Source organism: Pseudophryne corroboree, chromosome 9 (genome assembly GCF_028390025.1).
Source record: "Pseudophryne corroboree isolate aPseCor3 chromosome 9, aPseCor3.hap2, whole genome shotgun sequence".
In the NCBI taxonomy this organism is placed as follows: domain Eukaryota; kingdom Metazoa; phylum Chordata; class Amphibia; order Anura; family Myobatrachidae; genus Pseudophryne; species Pseudophryne corroboree.
This window is the reverse complement of record NC_086452.1, coordinates 456,995,612-457,013,487: the sequence shown is the minus strand read 5'-3', so window position 1 is coordinate 457,013,487 and position 17,876 is coordinate 456,995,612. Positions and strand designations below refer to the sequence as shown.

The 17,876-nt window shown below is 43.6% G+C and overlaps 1 protein-coding gene across 2 annotated transcripts; it reads right to left on the bottom strand.

The window, feature by feature from the left end:
* Nucleotides 1-3,689: 3,689 nt before the first annotated feature.
* Nucleotides 3,690-9,779, bottom strand: LOC134958555 (syncytin-2-like). Of its 2 annotated transcripts, none has more exons than XM_063941240.1 (2): nt 9,257-9,779; nt 3,690-6,643 (listed from the first exon to the last, which is right to left on the bottom strand). In XM_063941240.1, the coding sequence occupies exon 2, from the start codon at nt 5,907-5,909 to the stop codon at nt 4,764-4,766; it is 1,146 nt and encodes a 381-aa protein (XP_063797310.1). In that variant the 5' UTR covers nt 5,910-6,643; nt 9,257-9,779; the 3' UTR covers nt 3,690-4,763. The 2 variants fall into 2 exon arrangements, with proteins under 2 accessions (XP_063797310.1, XP_063797311.1); XM_063941241.1 differs by having other exon boundaries at nt 9,458-9,779.
* Between the last annotated feature and the right edge of the window lie 8,097 nt (nt 9,780-17,876).

Below are 17,876 nucleotides of genomic sequence, written 5' to 3'. Positions count from 1 at the left end.
GTAAGGCCTATTCTAAATCTGAAGTCCTTGAACCTGTACATAAAGAAGTTCAAGTTCAAGATGGAGTCACTCAGAGCAGTGATAGCGAACCTGGAAGAGGGGGACTTTATGGTATCCTTGGACATCAAGGATGCGTATCTCCACGTTCCAATTTACCCCTCACACCAGGGGTACCTCAGGTTCGTTGTACAAAACTGTCACTATCAGTTTCAGACGCTGCCGTTCGGATTGTCCACGGCACCTCGGGTCTTTACAAAGGTAATGGCCGAGATGATGATTCTTCTTCGAAGAAAAGGCATATTAATTATCCCATACTTGGACGATCTCCTAATAAGGGCAAGGTCCAGAGAACAGCTAGAGATGGGATTAGCACTGTCGCAAGAAGTGCTAAAACAGCACGGGTGGATTCTGAATATTCCAAAATCCCAGTTAATGCCGACAACTCGTCTGCTGTTCCTAGGGATGATTCTGGACACGGTTCAGAAAAAGGTTTTTCTCCCGGAGGAAAAAGCCAAGGAGTTATCCGAGCTTGTCAGGAACCTCCTAAAACCAGGAAAGGTGTCTGTACATCAATGCACAAGAGTCCTGGGAAAAATGGTGGCTTCTTACGAAGCAATTCCATTCGGCAGATTCCACGCAAGAATTTTCCAAAGGGATCTGTTGGACAAATGGTCAGGGTCGCATCTTCAGATGCACCTGCGGATAACCCTGTCTCCAAGGACAAGGGTGTCTCTTCTGTGGTGGTTGCAGAGTGCTCATCTATTGGAGGGCCGCAGATTCGGCATACAGGATTGGTCCTGGTGACCACGGACGCCAGCCTGAGAGGCTGGGGAGCAGTCACACAAGGAAGAAACTTCCAGGGAGTATGGACGAGCCTGGAAACGTCTCTTCATATAAACATTCTGGAACTAAGAGCAATATACAATGCTCTAAGCCAGGCAGAACCTCTGCTTCAGGGAAAACCGGTGTTGATCCAGTCGGACAACATCACGGCAGTCGCCCATGTGAACAGACAGGGCGGCACAAGAAGCAGGAGTGCAATGGCAGAAGCTGCAAGGATTCTTCGCTGGGCAGAGAATCATGTGATAGCACTGTCAGCAGTGTTCATCCCGGGAGTGGACAACTGGGAAGCAGACTTCCTCAGCAGACACGATCTTCACCCGGGAGAGTGGGGACTTCATCCAGAAGTCTTCCACTTGCTGGTAACCCGTTGGGAAAGACCAATGGTGGACATGATGGCGTCTCGCCTCAACAAAAAACTGGACAGGTATTGCGCCAGGTCAAGAGATCCGCAGGCAATAGCTGTGGACGCGCTGGTAACGCCTTGGGTGTACCAGTCGGTGTATGTGTTTCCTCCTCTGCCTCTCATACCAAAAGTATTGAGAATTATACGGCAAAGAGGCGTAAGGACGATACTAGTGGTTCCGGATTGGCCAAGAAGGACTTGGTACCCGGAACTTCAAGAGATGATCACGGAAGATCCGTGGCCTCTACCTCTAAGGAGGGACTTGCTTCAGCAGGGTCCCTGTCTGTTTCAAGACTTACCGCGGCTGCGTTTGACGGCATGGCGGTTGAACGCCGGATCCTAAAGGAAAAAGGCATGCCGGAAGAAGTCATTCCTACTTTGATTAAAGCAAGGAAGGAAGTAACCGTGCAACATTATCACCGAATTTGGCGAAAATATGTTGCGTGGTGCGAAGATCGGAGTGCTCCGACGGAGGAATTTCAACTGGGTCGATTCCTACATTTCCTGCAATCAGGATTGTCTATGGGTCTCAAATTGGGATCTATTAAGGTTCAAATTTCGGCCCTGTCGATTTTCTTTCAAAAAGAATTGGCTTCAGTCCCTGAAGTCCAGACCTTTGTTAAGGGAGTGCTACATATACAGCCTCCTGTGGTGCCTCCAGTGGCACCGTGGGATCTCAATGTGGTTTTGGACTTTCTAAAATCTCATTGGTTTGAACCACTAAAGAAGGTGGATTTGAAATATCTCACATGGAAAGTGACCATGCTTCTAGCCCTGGCTTCGGCCAGGAGAGTGTCAGAACTGGCAGCTTTATCTTACAAAAGCCCATATCTGATTTTCCATTCGGACAGGGCAGAACTGCGGACTCGTCCGCATTTTCTCCCTAAGGTGGTGTCAGCATTTCATCTGAACCAGCCTATTGTAGTGCCTGCGGCTACAAGTGACTTGGAGGACTCCAAGTTACTGGACGTTGTCAGAGCATTAAAAATATATATTGCAAGGACAGCTGGAGTCAGAAAATCTGACTCGTTGTTTATATTGTATGCACCCAACAAGATGGGTGCTCCTGCGTCTAAGCAGACGATTGCTCGTTGGATCTGTAGCACAATCCAACTTGCACATTCTGTGGCAGGCCTGCCACAGCCTAAATCTGTAAAGGCCCACTCCACAAGGAAGGTGGGCTCATCTTGGGCGGCTGCCCGAGGGGTCTCGGCATTACAACTTTGCCGAGCAGCTACGTGGTCAGGGGAGAACACGTTTGTAAAATTTTACAAATTTGATACTCTGGCTAAGGAGGACCTGGAGTTCTCTCATTCGGTGCTGCAGAGTCATCCGCACTCTCCCGCCCGTTTGGGAGCTTTGGTATAATCCCCATGGTCCTTTCAGGAACCCCAGCATCCACTAGGACGATAGAGAAAATAAGATTTTACTTACCGATAAATCTATTTCTCGGAGTCCGTAGTGGATGCTGGGCGCCCATCCCAAGTGCGGATTATCTGCAATAATTGTACATAGTTATTGTTAACTAATTCGGGTTATTGTTGAAGGAAGCCATCTTTCAGAGGCTCCGCTGTTATCATACTGTTAACTGGGTTTAGATCACAAGTTGTACGGTGTGATTGGTGTGGCTGGTATGAGTCTTACCCGGGATTCAAAATCCTCCCTTATTGTGTACGCTCGTCCGGGCACAGTACCTAACTGGAGTCTGGAGGAGGGTCATAGGGGGAGGAGCCAGTGCACACCACCTGATCTGGAAAAGCTTTACTTTTTGTGCCCTGTCTCCTGCGGAGCCGCTATTCCCCATGGTCCTTTCAGGAACCCCAGCATCCACTACGGACTCCGAGAAATAGATTTATCGGTAAGTAAAATCTTATTTTCAGAGGGTCTTAATAAATAGCCTCCTATGTTACGACGCTGCAGATATCTCCGGAAAAATGGGTCCAGCTTAATTTTCCTGCATATCTGCACATGTACAGTTGGTCGCCGCCATTTTCCCGGAGACCTAAGCATGTGCAGTAGACACTGACACAGTGCCCACATGGAGCTTGCAAATGGCCACCAGCATTCTTAAAAGGAACCTGGGAGGTACAATACCAAAGTCAGTACCTCATGCCTCCGTGATGCTGACAATGTCTATAATATTTGTCCTATTAAAAACACGTTAAAGGTTAAAGAACACAGTACGCAATTGGCGTAAAAAGTACCGCAAGGGTACTCCCTTAACTATACACCTTAAGGAATGTACTTATACTGTAAACCTCTGTGTAGTGGGAGAGTGTAGATGCAACACAGTATAACCTTATTACCTTTAAAGCTGTTCGAGCGTCACTGACGCTCTGAGATTACTTAATACTATAAGAAATACACAGATACCGTGCTCAGGGTCCAACGCCTAAATATATATTATGAATGATATACTTGCAAAAAGACACAACGTGAATAGTTGTAGCCAAATTTTAAAGTTTATATTGATAATGGCAGAGCAAGATTACAATAAAGTGACAGTCAGCATGCACTTTACAAGTAATTACAAGGGAGCTCCATCTGCCTCTCGAACATGGCATAGATGGCCCCTAATATTGCATATTACAAAGAATTACTCCACCCAAGCTTGGACCAATCATAGCAGGCCTTGAGGCCCGTTCCTCCTTATCGAACACCATCTGGTCCTGGGTGGGCACATGACACAAATCAGTAAGACTAGGGTGACTTAGCAAAGTAAAGCAAGTTCTTGTCACGTACCTACATTCTTTGTCAGCAAAACATCTTACATAATAATGTCTGTTACGTATTACATGATATTAAAAAGTCAGAATAGATTCTATACATTGCTTAAATTTCCTTAACAATTCTCACCCTTTTGATAATTTTATTATCACACATATATAAAAACATAAACTAAAAGGTAACAATGGCAGTACTACTAATGCTAAGAGGGTGGTGTGACTGTGACTGGGGATGATATAGCCACAGACGCACCTGGGCCTACCCTGACTCTGTTGCCACACCCCGCAGTCAATTGGTACCTGCAGGTCAAAGTCTTGTCCTTTAGCAGCCGCTTTTCCCGGGCAAATTAGGTCCACCCAGTACTCTGATGCCCCCAGGTTTTATTATGTGACAAAGTACCAATTGAGACAGGATGTACGCAAGAGGAAGAACTGACTAAGTACTGCCTCGCGGTTGCTATTCTGCTAAGCATTCACACACCTTTATTGAAGCATTCACACACCTATCTATCTAGCTGTAAGAATAATAACAGCAGCCGGAGGTGCACTAGGGCACAGAGACCACTCGGTGAATTCGCTGGAATCGGAATGACTGACTCGTCGAAATCACTTCTCGGGATAAACTCCCTCTGGGATGGTGTCCAAACTGTCGAAGTACACCTGCGGGACCCTCTTTCAGAGATGATGTCTTCCACCCAACTCTTACAACAACTGAGGGGTCTCTCAGAAGAGATGGGCAGTTGGGCTGGGCCATCAGACGGTCATCTCTGTGGCTGTTATCATTCTTCCTATTAGGCGAGCGAATCCACATTTTTCCTGAAATGAGAAATACAGCACATTAAGCATTTCCAAGCGATCAAAAGAAATACAATCAATCCTATCACTACCACTATGGGTTTTATTAAATCCGATAATAGATTGTTAAACCATGCACCAATTGACCCCATCCAGGAGAAGGGATTCCATCCCTCCTTGGATATGTCTCTAGCTTGTTTCTGTAATTCCTTTACTTTATTCATGTGCGCTTCTATGGGGTCGTGTGAGTCCTCAATCCAGGTACAACATTCCTCCCATATAACAGCACACGTTCCTCCCTCCATAGCTAACAAGTAAATGAGAGCCATCCTATTTTGTAGGGTCACCTTCCTAATTTGAGCCATTTCCTCATTGATAGCATGGATGGCACTTGTGGTCTCATTAATTATCCCATCCATAATATTTGCATATTTATTTAACTTATTTGCTAATTCAATTCCCCAGCCTGTCCAGGCAGGGAACCACATCCAGGCTTTATCTGCTGCAGTAAACAATTCTCTCTTGTATCTAGTCTCTCTAGGGCCTGTTTCTATCATATTGGTAAAAGAGATGTTCTCACGCTGTCTTATGGCTGGCACAACTCTTCCTATAGTGCAGTTCCCCCAAGCTCCCATAGGAAGCCATGAGTAGGCCCTATTTCCACAAATATAGTATAGGCCTTGCTTCAACACCCTAGGGATTATCTTACCATGGTTTCCCAACCAGCTCTGAAACCATACCATATTATTGTGCACTTGGGTCTTACAATCCCAATCATTCTCATCCATCTGGTTCGGACAGGCACACCTAGGGGCACAAAGAGCTTTCATATTTGCACACCAACATTGATTGTTACAGTTACAGTTCACCTTGTCACATAACTTTTCATTGTATTCCATGTTAAATACTAAGGCAGCATTTTTACAATTTGTTTCTCCAACATATACCTTAGGTAAGTTGACTAGGTGACCTTTTAGTTCAGCCACGTGGTTAATAAACATAGGCCCTATGCACATAGTGGGCGGAGAGATTATACCAGCAATTTCTAAATATATTCCTAGATCTGAAAGAGCATTGTGAGCAGTGTGATTTATGTCTATTTCAACATTATAGCTATAATCTGTGAGGTTAAGATCATTCATCGAGATAGGGATACCAATCAAAGGGATTCCTTTATGGTTAGCAGGAACATAAGAACAGATACAACAGTCAGTGGCGTTCAGCTCCTTAGCGGTCTGCTGATGTAGAAGCCATATAGAGTTATTTTGCTTTTCTCCTTTCACCTGCACACACTGATATAAAGCACAAACAAGCAGGCAGAAAAACAAGTGTATCTTAACAGTCCATTCAGTTCTCTTCTCCCCGGGGGCCCCATGCTTTTAGGACCAGTTTGCATCATTGACCTGAAAGTTAATTTTCTTACAGTGAGAAGCGTACTTTCCTCTCCACTTTGACGGAGGTCACTGTGGTCAATAGCACCTGGTACGGGCCATCAAATCGGGGTTCCAGATGTGTCTTGTGGATCTGGTAAAGAAGAAAACACTTTGCCATGCAAATTAGTCAGTGGCTTATGAAGCTGAACAACGTAGTCAGTAAGAGAAGCGTACTGTCCATGCAATTTGAGTGGCAGCCTGCCAAACAGTATCTCAAATGATGAAAGTCCATGTAATCCCTTTGGGGTATACCTCATTGCAAAAGGATCTACTAGTAAAGCTTGTACCCATGTAAGTTTTGTTTGCTCACAGATCTTAGACATTTTTAATACGCTATTTGCTCTCTCAACCGTTTCATGTAGGACATACCTGCACACAAATTCAGATATCAATTTCTTTGCTGTTACTGCAGCCGTTACCTTGGCAACAGGCCACGCCTCTATCTACAAGGAGAACATAACCATTCTGTTATAAAGTATTTCAAACACTGTGCAAACCAAAATATAGCAATCATAGCAATCATTCCCCCTTTGGAAACATATGAAGGGAGATGTGCACACAATCGACCATCCTCATGTTTCCAAACAATATTTATTTATTTATTTGCAACCTGCCTTCCCCCATTTACCAAGTGTTTGGGGACCTGCCTGATTTGACATACTTTCTCTCTTGAGAACACGGGCTGCTCCACTGTCCACCAGATACTCCACTGAGTAAAAAGGCATTTCAGAGAGGGTCAAGTGGACAACGGCATCACCCCCCTACTCTCCGAGTGTTAGGAAACGAGTACAATGTTACAAATTGAGACCCTGGAACTCTGTGGAATGTGTGACAACTGGGGAGTTCCAGTACTCATGAGTGAAGCTGCGGTCAGTATGAATGGCCGCAGCAAGACCTTTTCTAACCCTATAACCATTACTCCTCCCAGTGGTCGGATGGTGCCTGAGGTGCTAGTCTTCTGCCCAAGGCAGCCGCGTTTGAATGGGCGAATTAGGTTCGCCCAAACTCCGATGCCCTCCAGTCTTACAAGGTTACAAGGCACCACCTGAGACTGCGAGTGAGGGGAAAACTAGCTACAGCTAAGGTGACTATAACATGAGAACTAAACAAACAAGTTATGTGCAGCGCTGCCGCCAGTACAAAAACACAAAACTAAGGCTAGTGGGAAGACCCACAAAATATGACACTGTAGTTACCAGGCTAGTAAACAAAAGTATAGCACTCTAAATAAGTACATAAGAAATCCTGGCATGCAAACAGAAATATATCCTAAAATACATGAACCGAATGCAGCTAGTGGGAAGACCCACAAAATATGTCACTGTAGTTACCAGATTAGTAACCAAAAGTATAGCACTCTAAAGTACATAAGAAATCCTGACATGCAAACAGAAATATAACATACAATACATGAACCGAATGCAAACAGGAATGAACCACTGCTGTGGCTCATAACATCAAGATGACTGGTAACACTGGAAGCCCTCCCTGTCAGGCGCTATCCTGCCCCCCTTTTTGGTGCTGGACAATTTCTTGCAATGTGGCCCTGTTTCACACAATTGTAGCACTTCACATTTCTGGACTCCCAATTGTTCCTCCCCCTAAACTTACCCCTCTGGGGGTTACCAGGTGTGTCAACTACCATCACCCTCTGGACCATTTTCTTCTGTACCTCCTGTATATTTCTCTGTCTTCAGCTGGCTAAACTCACTTGTACCAGGCATGAACTGCTCTCTAACAAGTTAGGCTGAGGCTTGAGGCAAGCGATATTCCTCAGCCCTTTCATCTCTCTCACCTTGGGTTATTTTAGGAGTGATGACAAGCTCACCTTCCACTCCACACAAAACCCTTCCTCCCCCTCTTTCTCATCTGACTGTACCTCCCCTCCTTGCTGATTTGCCCTTCCTGTTCTTGTTTCTGATGTAAAAAAAATACTTTGGGCTTTTTGCTGTCTTTTATAAGATTCTACCATCCACCTACTCCAAGCTGCCTATTCATTTGGCTCAGTGAATTTTGTTTTATTTTTTTGTAGAGGGTTGCCCAGCGGGATAATTCAAAGGTTCCCTCTTTTGGGATCCCACAATCCATCCCCCTAGTCAGCCTGCCCCACTTAGGTAAATGCCGGCTGACCCATTTGCCATATTTCTTACTCATCTCCTCCTGTGGGGTACGAGGAGTCTCAGGACGTCCATTACTCTGATTTGGTGATCAGCCAAATCCACGTTTACTGTGACTGTTTCCCATAGCCCTGCTATGGTGGAGGGGACTCTTGCACCCCTCTCTCAGTGTTTCACAGCACTATATTCTATGGCTATTTGCTGTTAGGGGAAGTCCCACACAGCGAATCCCCGCTTTTGGTCCCTCCAAATTTTCCAACAGAGCCAAATGAAAATCAGCAAGGCGAAGATGCCAAACAATATTTGCCCTCTAATGTCCTCTAGGTTAAACCATGCAAGTAAGGGATTATCTAAGTAAGAAGTATGATTTTTCATGAGACACAGAGAGACGCCAGTCTGCAGCTTCAGGACACGCCCTTCAGTGTAGCGAGAAACAGACTCAAACCAGTGTACACAGAGCTGTCAGATAGCAGGCCAGGAGGTAATCAGAGATTATATCGCTCCTGTTCGGGGGAGAGCCACAATCAGTTGCCCACAGACTGGTATCGACAAGCAAGGGTAGACCAGCAGAGAAACTACTCTTCACCAACACTTATCCTTATATTTGTCCTTCCACTATGCAGACAATGTTAATGACAGTTTACGTGACAGACTGAGAAGATAGGAAACATTCGTGTCTGAGGACATTAGGGTCCTCTTACTTTTTACTCCACTGCCCCCAGCATGCTTGGGGCAGCACAATCATTCAGCCATAAAGGGCCTCTGTCATGCTGATGTGGCAATGTGCCAGCATCTACATACACTCACACATGCATATCAAAACAGATATTACAACACAAAACAACTATTCAGGTTCTTGGGATCTGTACTCACGATAGTGGGACGGAGGGTCTTAGGAGCAGAGGAGGGGAGAGCAGACAGAGACACAAATGTTCTCACCTTTTTTGAATGGCGCCAATCTGGTCTCCAGTCCTCCGTTCCTGTCCTGATTCCGTTCCAATCGTTTTCAGATCCCGGGTTTCGGCACCAAATTGTTGTGGAAAAAAGACACAACGTGAATAGTTGTAGCCAAATTTTAAAGTTTATATTGATAATGGCAGAGCAAGATTACAATAAAGTGACAGTCAGCATGCACTTTACAAGTAATTACAAGGGAGCTCCATCTGCCTCTCGAACATGGCATAGATGGCCCCTAATATTGCATATTACAAAGAATTACTCCACCCAAGCTTGGACCAATCATAGCAGGCCTTGAGGCCCGTTCCTCCTTATCGAACACCATCTGGTCCTGGGTGGGCACATGACACAAATCAGCAAGACTAGGGTGACTTAGCAAAGTAAAGCAAGTTCTTGTCACGTACCTACATTCTTTGTCAGCAAAACATCTTACATAATAATGTCTGTTACGTATTACATGATATTAAAAAGTCAGAATAGATTCTATACATTGCTTAAATTTCCTTAACAGAATTTAACACAATACAAGTCATACACTACAATATAACATAGACTACCTAACCAGATAACTACACAGGAAATACAATACAATACAATTACTATTTAAGGGAAAATAAGAGAGAAAGAGAAGGAGAGAGAGAGAGAGATTGAGAGAGATTGGCTCAGAGTAACAAGAAGATTAATATGATTGCGGAGAAACACTTACACATGTGAGGAACAATCGCTGCGCAGTCAGTCAATGCTGAGAATCTTTGTTTAGAAAGTACTTGAGCTTACCCATGCTGCCTGTCCCTATATACACAACACCCAGCAACACAATTGTCCCTACAATGCCGCATGGGGCAGAAGCTAGACTCCATTTTGGGAAAACTCCACTTGATTCCAAAGACTACACCACATGGCTGAAAGGGGGAGGGGAAAATACCCGGCAGCAGCCATTTTAGATTTGCAGGTCCAAACACATGGCACTCTCTACTACACCACAATCACATAGCAGAAAACACAAGACTCCATTTTATTCCAAAATGTCCAAGCCTCAAAACAATGCATATGTTCTGATTTTACAATTCCAAACAATCTAAATCACCTTTCACAATTTCAATCCAACTTCCTAGAACCATCTTATTAAATCTCCATAGGCAAACAAATACCACAAATGCTATGCTACAGGTTGTCTAATGTTCCACTTCATCACAGACTTCACAGAGTATTCAGCACAAACAAGTTACAATCACACAGCTGCGCAAGCCTCACCATCCCCAAGCCATTTGTTTCTCCAAACCAACCACTCTATGCTTACCCATCATTCCACAACTACCCCACCACAAAACACACATTTAAAACTACTCTATGCCAATCAGCCATGAGATATTGAAATTATGATACTTAGCCTTTCGTAAGGAGCCTGGTGATGATCCAGCCATGCTTGCTGTGTGTCAGGTAGCTGTGTGAGTGAGTGAGTGAGCCCTGTGATCTCCAGTGGGTATATCATACCCTCATTCCAGCTGTGGGGGTGTGTCAACAACAAGATGTGTGTGTGTGTGTCCCTCACAGCATGTGAGCCAGCTGCATCAGTGGCCTTGGTTATGCAAAATAATGGGTGATGACCAACACATTCCTGTCTTGTGGGAAGCTATTGTTTGGCGAATACTGTCCCACTGTCCACTCTCAGTTGAGACAATGACATCTCAGCAATCATTCTTCTGTATACAAATCCAGCCCCATTTCGTAAACACAGGTGTTGGCCCTCCTCATTGAGTCTCAAAGCTCAGTGTAATTAAAGGCTATTGTACTCTGTCTGCGGGAAAGATACTGATTCGGAATACAATTAATCTTCAATTACTATTCCTGTGCTTTAGCTATGCATATGAAGATGTGAAGCCCTCACAACATGCAAACTATTGTTTGGGGGATCTCTAAGGTCAAAGAGCCATTTGAGACCCACTGATACCTGTTGGACTCAGGGGAATATTAACTTATAAAATACATTATATGGTTGAATTATGTAACGATTGAGTCGCACGCTGGGCACACAGAAACTCTACCGTAAATGCGCATACAGTGCGCCTGCGGGTGCACGTAACAGCGGGTATGCGCACGCACGGGAGAGCGCCCGCATGCGCAGCGCGGACATGTATGAGGTGCAAATATGGCAGTGTGCATAGTGATATTTTTCTGACTTTGACAGTCCACTCTTTGGCAGTCAACAATAACTGCCACTTCCTAAAACATTTCAAAAGGAGAAAAAGATATGTCAAGTGTAAATACATTTCCATGGTTGGGTTGGGGAGGAGAAAGAGAAGGTGTGAAAAGGGTATGACCTAGTGAGATAGCAAAAGCATGTGTGTATGAATCCATGTTTGGGGGGTCATGTATCATCGTGCCGTACGTGTTTTAAATCAAGCTTCGAGGTATTGCGAAGTATACATGTGAATTCCTTCTTATCCCGTGGTACGGGTCTGTGGATGGGCTGTCAAACTTTACCGAGCTCTTTTCGGCTTTGGTTGTAACAAAATGGGGGAGCACATTTTAGTTGATGATACATGAATGGGGGAGATATGTGATTGCTGATATCTGTGCCTGTATTCCCTATCGACCATGTGTGTCATTACCTGAGGGTTGTAGAAATGAAGAAAAGACATAATTACGGTAAATGCGGTGGTATTCTATGTCAGGTAAATGTACAGTCGTCGATTGAGGTCTTGTTTGGTGTCTGTTGAATGCAGTCTTCTTTGTGCTTTTGCCCATAAGGTGCGAGCAAAAGCTGTCAATGTCCATAGATTTACAAAAGTGTTGGGCTAGCGTAATTTTAAAATTTCTAGGGAAACTGGGGATCCATGGCATAGTTCATCAAAAATCTGTGTATCAGGTTGTCAAACTTCTTCTTTAATCCCTCTGTTGTCTGTATATCGGCTCATCAAATTCCTCGTCCAAGTGGGTCTTGTTACCTTGGAGGAAACGGAAAAACAGGTGAAAGAAACGGACCGTAGAAATCGCATTTTCATCACATCATTGTTTCTACATTTGGGTCATAAATCAAGTCCATTGGGATTACAGTTTCCTCACTCCTTAGACTCATTACCTCAGGTAGTACTTTTCCAATATAACACAATCCTTCTGAGTTTGGGGCAAGCCGCTCATACGCCTTTCTCCCGCATGTGAAATATGCATCATCGGGGAGAACATATGGGACGGAGTAGGACATAACCATATTACACACCTTCCATGTGAAATCTCCTAACCCTAATTCTTCCATCTGCTTAGTACACGTATCAGGTTGTACGATATGTGCACAGTATCCTGGTGATACCTCTCCAACTCTCGTAATCCTATTTCCTAAGGTATACCTATATCGGAAAGATTTTCCTCTACTGGCTATGTGGCGTATAAGCTCTGTATCTGTGGGCATTCTATCTGCTCTATGCGAAAAGGTCATGGTTTGGTTACTCCATGACACTTCCCAATTTCCCGGCTTTCGGGGATTGGAGATGTTAAAACATAATAGGGACCTATCCACATGGTATTGGTGGAGCTTCAAACTAGGAGGGCTGGAGATATTAAACCTCCTGTCCACCAGTCTCCCACCACTTAACTCAAGTACCTCCCCTAACGTTAAAGGAAATGGTACTAGCCCTGGTTTGCTATGACCTTGAGGTACTTGAGAGCATACCCAACAATCTGTTTTATTTAACACACTACCCACTAAGGAGTGATAGTCACTCAATGGATGCCGGTCCATATGGATATTAAAACTGGATTGGCATTTCTTAATGCACCCATCCTCCACTACGTTGTCACAGAGCCTACAGATACAGTTTTCTTCAACTAACAATCCTTCACAATGTTTACAAATAACATGGCTGCTAGATCGTTTCCGGTACTCGCCTTTGCTTGGTGATTGTGTTGCTATTGGAAATTTACACCTCCGTCTCAGTCATCGGAACCTTTCTGGATCCTTTCTCGACCTCACTGGTACTCTCGCCGGAACAGACTGTTCTGGTTAACATCATGGTCAACAGGAAAATCCATATCACAGTCTCTCGGGGCAAGTCCATCTTACAGGAGGAGAAAAGAAGAAATTTGTAATGGGGTACAGAAAATCAGTTTGAGGGGGAGAGTAACTTGTTACGATAATTAGTTCTCTAGTCTTGTTGTTCTTCTTGCTCTGTCGTCATCTCAAAAGGTGCTGTCTCTCAGGGGCAGATTTATTAAGCTCGGTGAAGTGATAAAGTGGAAGGTGATAAAGGACCAGCCAATCAGATCCTAACTACCATGTCACAGGCTGGGTTTGAAAAATGACAGTTAGGAGCTGACTGGCTGGTCCTTTATCTCCTTCCAATTTATCACTTCACGAGCTTCATAAATCTGCCCCTCAGTCTTCTAAACGAACATTCCGGTGATGCAATATTCTTTCAAATCAGCGATCTCTCTGTAAGGAGCAAAAATCTTGCATTACCATTTGTCTAACTGATGTGTGACATACCATCTTTAAAACATGAAAACATGAGTGAGAAGAGAGAAAAAAAAAAACAAAAGAGAGAGAGAACACTTCATATGCATATATATATTACATACATCTCCAATAACCAACAATACAATAGGAAAAGAGAAAAAAAAACATTTTTCAAACATTTTTTTTAAAACATTGTCAGATCGTCAGGCTGTCATATCTACATGTCCAATGGTTTCTTTGCGCCGTCCCTCCCCCCAGCACTTCCATATTCCATTGTCTGTATCTGGCCAGAATACATTGGTGCGGATAGGTCATGCTGGGGTTTGGTAGACTTCTGCAAAGACCAAGCGGATATGCAATGTTTGAGTCCTTACTAATAATCGTCAGAGGTGGGGAGAGAGAAAAAGAAAACATTTCACAGATACATTTACAACGTTTCACCTGGTCATTCCTGTGTCTTCAGGGAATGACCTCCCAATTTATTAACCGTTACCTCAGGCTTACCATCAGTTCTAATGATCACCTTTCCTGACTATATATTATGGGTGTGGCCCAAAATTCTTCCTATATGATCCCTGATTATAATTTGGTGTGTCCTAACTTTTGCTCATTTTCATGTCTAGGGGGTCTGATTTTATGTGGGCTGTTGCAGTTACTGGCATAATGCCCTTCTCTTTTGCACAGATCACAAATCCTTAAGTTCCTCCATGTGCCAATGGCCTGGGGTTTTGGTTGATTTGATGCCTCCTCAAACGCTTGGATGCTCATCACCATCAACCGCTTTCCCTGTACTTCTCTGACTCCTTGGATACCATGATTATGTCGTTGTCTAGGGGGTTCATATACCTTTTGTGAATCTTTGATCATACACTTAGATCTTTCCTAGGATCTGGGTAATCAGACATGATTGATCTCAATTCTGTCCGGGACCAGGGATGGCGCATTGCACTGTCCTTGACGGGAATGGTTCCCTGATCGTCAGTCTTCCCATTGGGGACTGTGATCACCCTGACAGGACTAAACTCAATTACATCACCTTGTTTTGGTCTTACAATATGGGGTACATTTGTTTGTGCGTGATATAAAACATTGTACGTACCTGTGGACACGACCTCACCTGACCCTCCGTTAGGGGGTTTGATTATTGCCTTTACCAATTTGGTCGCGTCCACCTGGATGTCTTGTAGGATGGCTTCTGGAAGAGGTGCCGACATCGTTCTGGGCTCACTTTCTTGTTGGTAATCCTGAGGGAAGTTTAACATGGGGTGCGACTTGCACAGGTTAACATTTGTAATTTTTACACTTTCATTTTCATAAACATTATTACATTTAACACTTTCATTCTTAATACAGTTACTAAGTGCATTTTTATCGTACAACATTGTGCCATTTCTCTGCAACCATAATCCTCTCCATTGCCATGTCTCTCCTCTCAAGATGAAAGTTAGGTAAGTCAATTAAATCTCTTTGTAATTCACCTTCCTGTTGCCATAACTGCAAATGATCATAATGCTTGATTCGTCTCTTTGCTGATTTAATGAGACCTATCCTTCTCCTTAAATTCGTTAACACTTCTAGGCTGAAGCTACCTACTCTTGGGAATTTCTCCCCGTCATGTCTAGTCATTCTCTCCCATTCATCACATAAACTTTCTGTGTGACTTCCGTATTTCTCACACATTACATACCTTGCCGACCCAATTGGTCGGTACACTGAATCAACCCGAACCGAGGTTGATCGCCCCCTACCTGAACAAGTGGCCCCCATAGTTCGAAAGTGTTGCTTTATTCAGCCAACCCTTACGCAAACCAAAATGTTCAAAATAGGCTGACGGTGGCGGTTTACCGAGTACCCCACTCACTCGCCCGCGCCGACCAATACGACCTGATCACACCGATATGGTGCTGGCGTACTCGACCTAGGGCCCCTGCGACCTGAACCTCTATTTACTGGAACCTGTGAGGGTGATCCGAAGAACACTTACTCTTTCCAGTAACTATTGGTTGCTGGATAGTTCCTGAGTGAGCAGCGAACTTCCCTTAAAATAAAAAATTTTTTACACAAATCACGTTAGAATGTACAAATAGCGTTTGTGACCCCTTTACTCTAATGGTACTAGGTCAGATTACTAACTAATGTACACAATTACGTGCGGTACAATCGTTTAGTGCACAAGCAACTAATCTTATGTACTGAGCGACCAACGGAATCGAAAATTTCGGCTGCGAATTCCTTCAGCCAGAGCTTATATGGCCTATATGGGTGTTGCACCAACCCTTTCTTGGTGTTGTGCCTGTGGACTATATAGCGGACTTCCTTGTCTGCTGTACCTGAACCTGCTGGTCTGTTATGACCTCCTGGTCTGTTACAGTATGACCTCCTGGTCTGTTACACTCTAATGCTCAAATTGTATATTTAACCAGGGATGCCTCCCTAGCCACCATGTACGTCACTTACACGCATGTACCTCACGAGTACTCGACTTTTCTTGTGGTTCAACCTTAAAAATTGTAAAAACAAACACTCACTCACCGCATATACACTTTTGTTTCTATTTCTATTTCTGCGCAGAAATTTTTTTCTTTAGACCAGATGTGTTACCAATTAGGAGAAGGATCTGTTAATTTAAATTTGGAATGTTAAACTAGATTTGTGCGATTTATCGCCTGGCGTTATTTACCGCGTGGCGCTACTTATCGCGTTGAGAGGAGAGGAGAAAAACTTGTGTTTTGAGTTACGTGGGCGTACCCGGACGCTCCGTTGCGTAATTTACGCTGCGTGCGTCGGCCTTTGGTTTGCGTGCACAAATCTCAGTTTTTGTTAGAGACACGTGTACGCAAAATAAAGATCCACCGTAACACAATTTATATGTTTATCAATGTAGATGATCCTTGATCATCTACCGCACACCACACTGACTTCGCCTTATCTCCCAGGCAAAAACTGTGTGTTTGTCTATACTTTAACTATGTTACCTTTACTCTTAAACTATAAAATAGCGGCAAATCTCTTTTAGCACGTTTATCAATGCAAATGGCAAACAGGAAGGTGAGATATGTGAAAGTACACAGATGAAAATGCAATTCTAAATTTAATCTAATAACATACATTGATGTAAGCACAGACATATAGACATTTAGACCTTATTCAGTGCTTCTAATTTGCATATGAATTGCTTTTTAACTACAGTAACTCTGTAAAAGGCGATTTATTTCAACACTGCTAGGGAACCTAACCAGTCACACAGGTTCATCTGCATTTCAATGGCCATCCTGCACCAAGCAGAGTAGGGTGGTAAGGAAAGCAAAAGAAAAAAAAAAAAAAACTTTGTTTTATCTGTGTATCGTTCTTAAATCAAATATTTAATTTATTATTAACTGTTATTAAACTGTATCTGAACTACTTATGATTGACTATGATATGGACTAAACAAATGCATTGAAAAAAAACTAATTAAATGATGATTTCTTTTTGACAGTGGATGGCTGATTATTTCTTGAAAATCAGCCATTTTAGGGGAAAAAAATTTGACCTTCCCAAAATGGCCGCTGCTCCTCCCCCATCCATGAGGTTTACACAAAATGGGGGACAGACCTTTTGTCACAAAGAAAAATCATCATGCCAGCCCCTTTTAGTTATCACGCTATGCAGAGCGATTAAAAATAATTTTAAACCTATTTAAACAGACAAACCATCCAATCTGCGTGTGCAGTTGGCACCAAATAGAAATAAAAACCAGATTTACAAAGACAATAACGTACTGTTCTTACCTTCCAGTTCCCGAATTCCCTCAGCACTCCTTACCAAGTGAAGCAGGCGCTTATCTGGTCAGCACTGCAGTATCCCCGACCTCCAAACGGTTTAACGAGGGATACTACCTTCCACTCTTTGCTGACCGATAATGTCTGCTGAAGTTACCTAGTGCAGATATGTGAAGACCGGAGGAGCTCCCCAATTGACAATGTCTATAATATTTGTCCTATTAAAAACACGTTAAAGGTTAAAGAACACAGTACGCAATTGGCGTAAAAAGTACCGCAAGGGTACTCCCTTAACTATACACCTTAAGGAATGTACTTATACTGTAAACCTCTGTGTAGTGGGAGAGTGTAGATGCAACACAGTATAACCTTATTACCTTTAAAGCTG

Excerpts from the sequence above, each read along its gene's own strand:
- LOC134958555 (XM_063941240.1), bottom strand. The coding sequence starts at position 5,909 with ATGAATGATCTTAACCTCACAGATTATAGCTATAATGTTGAAATAGAC.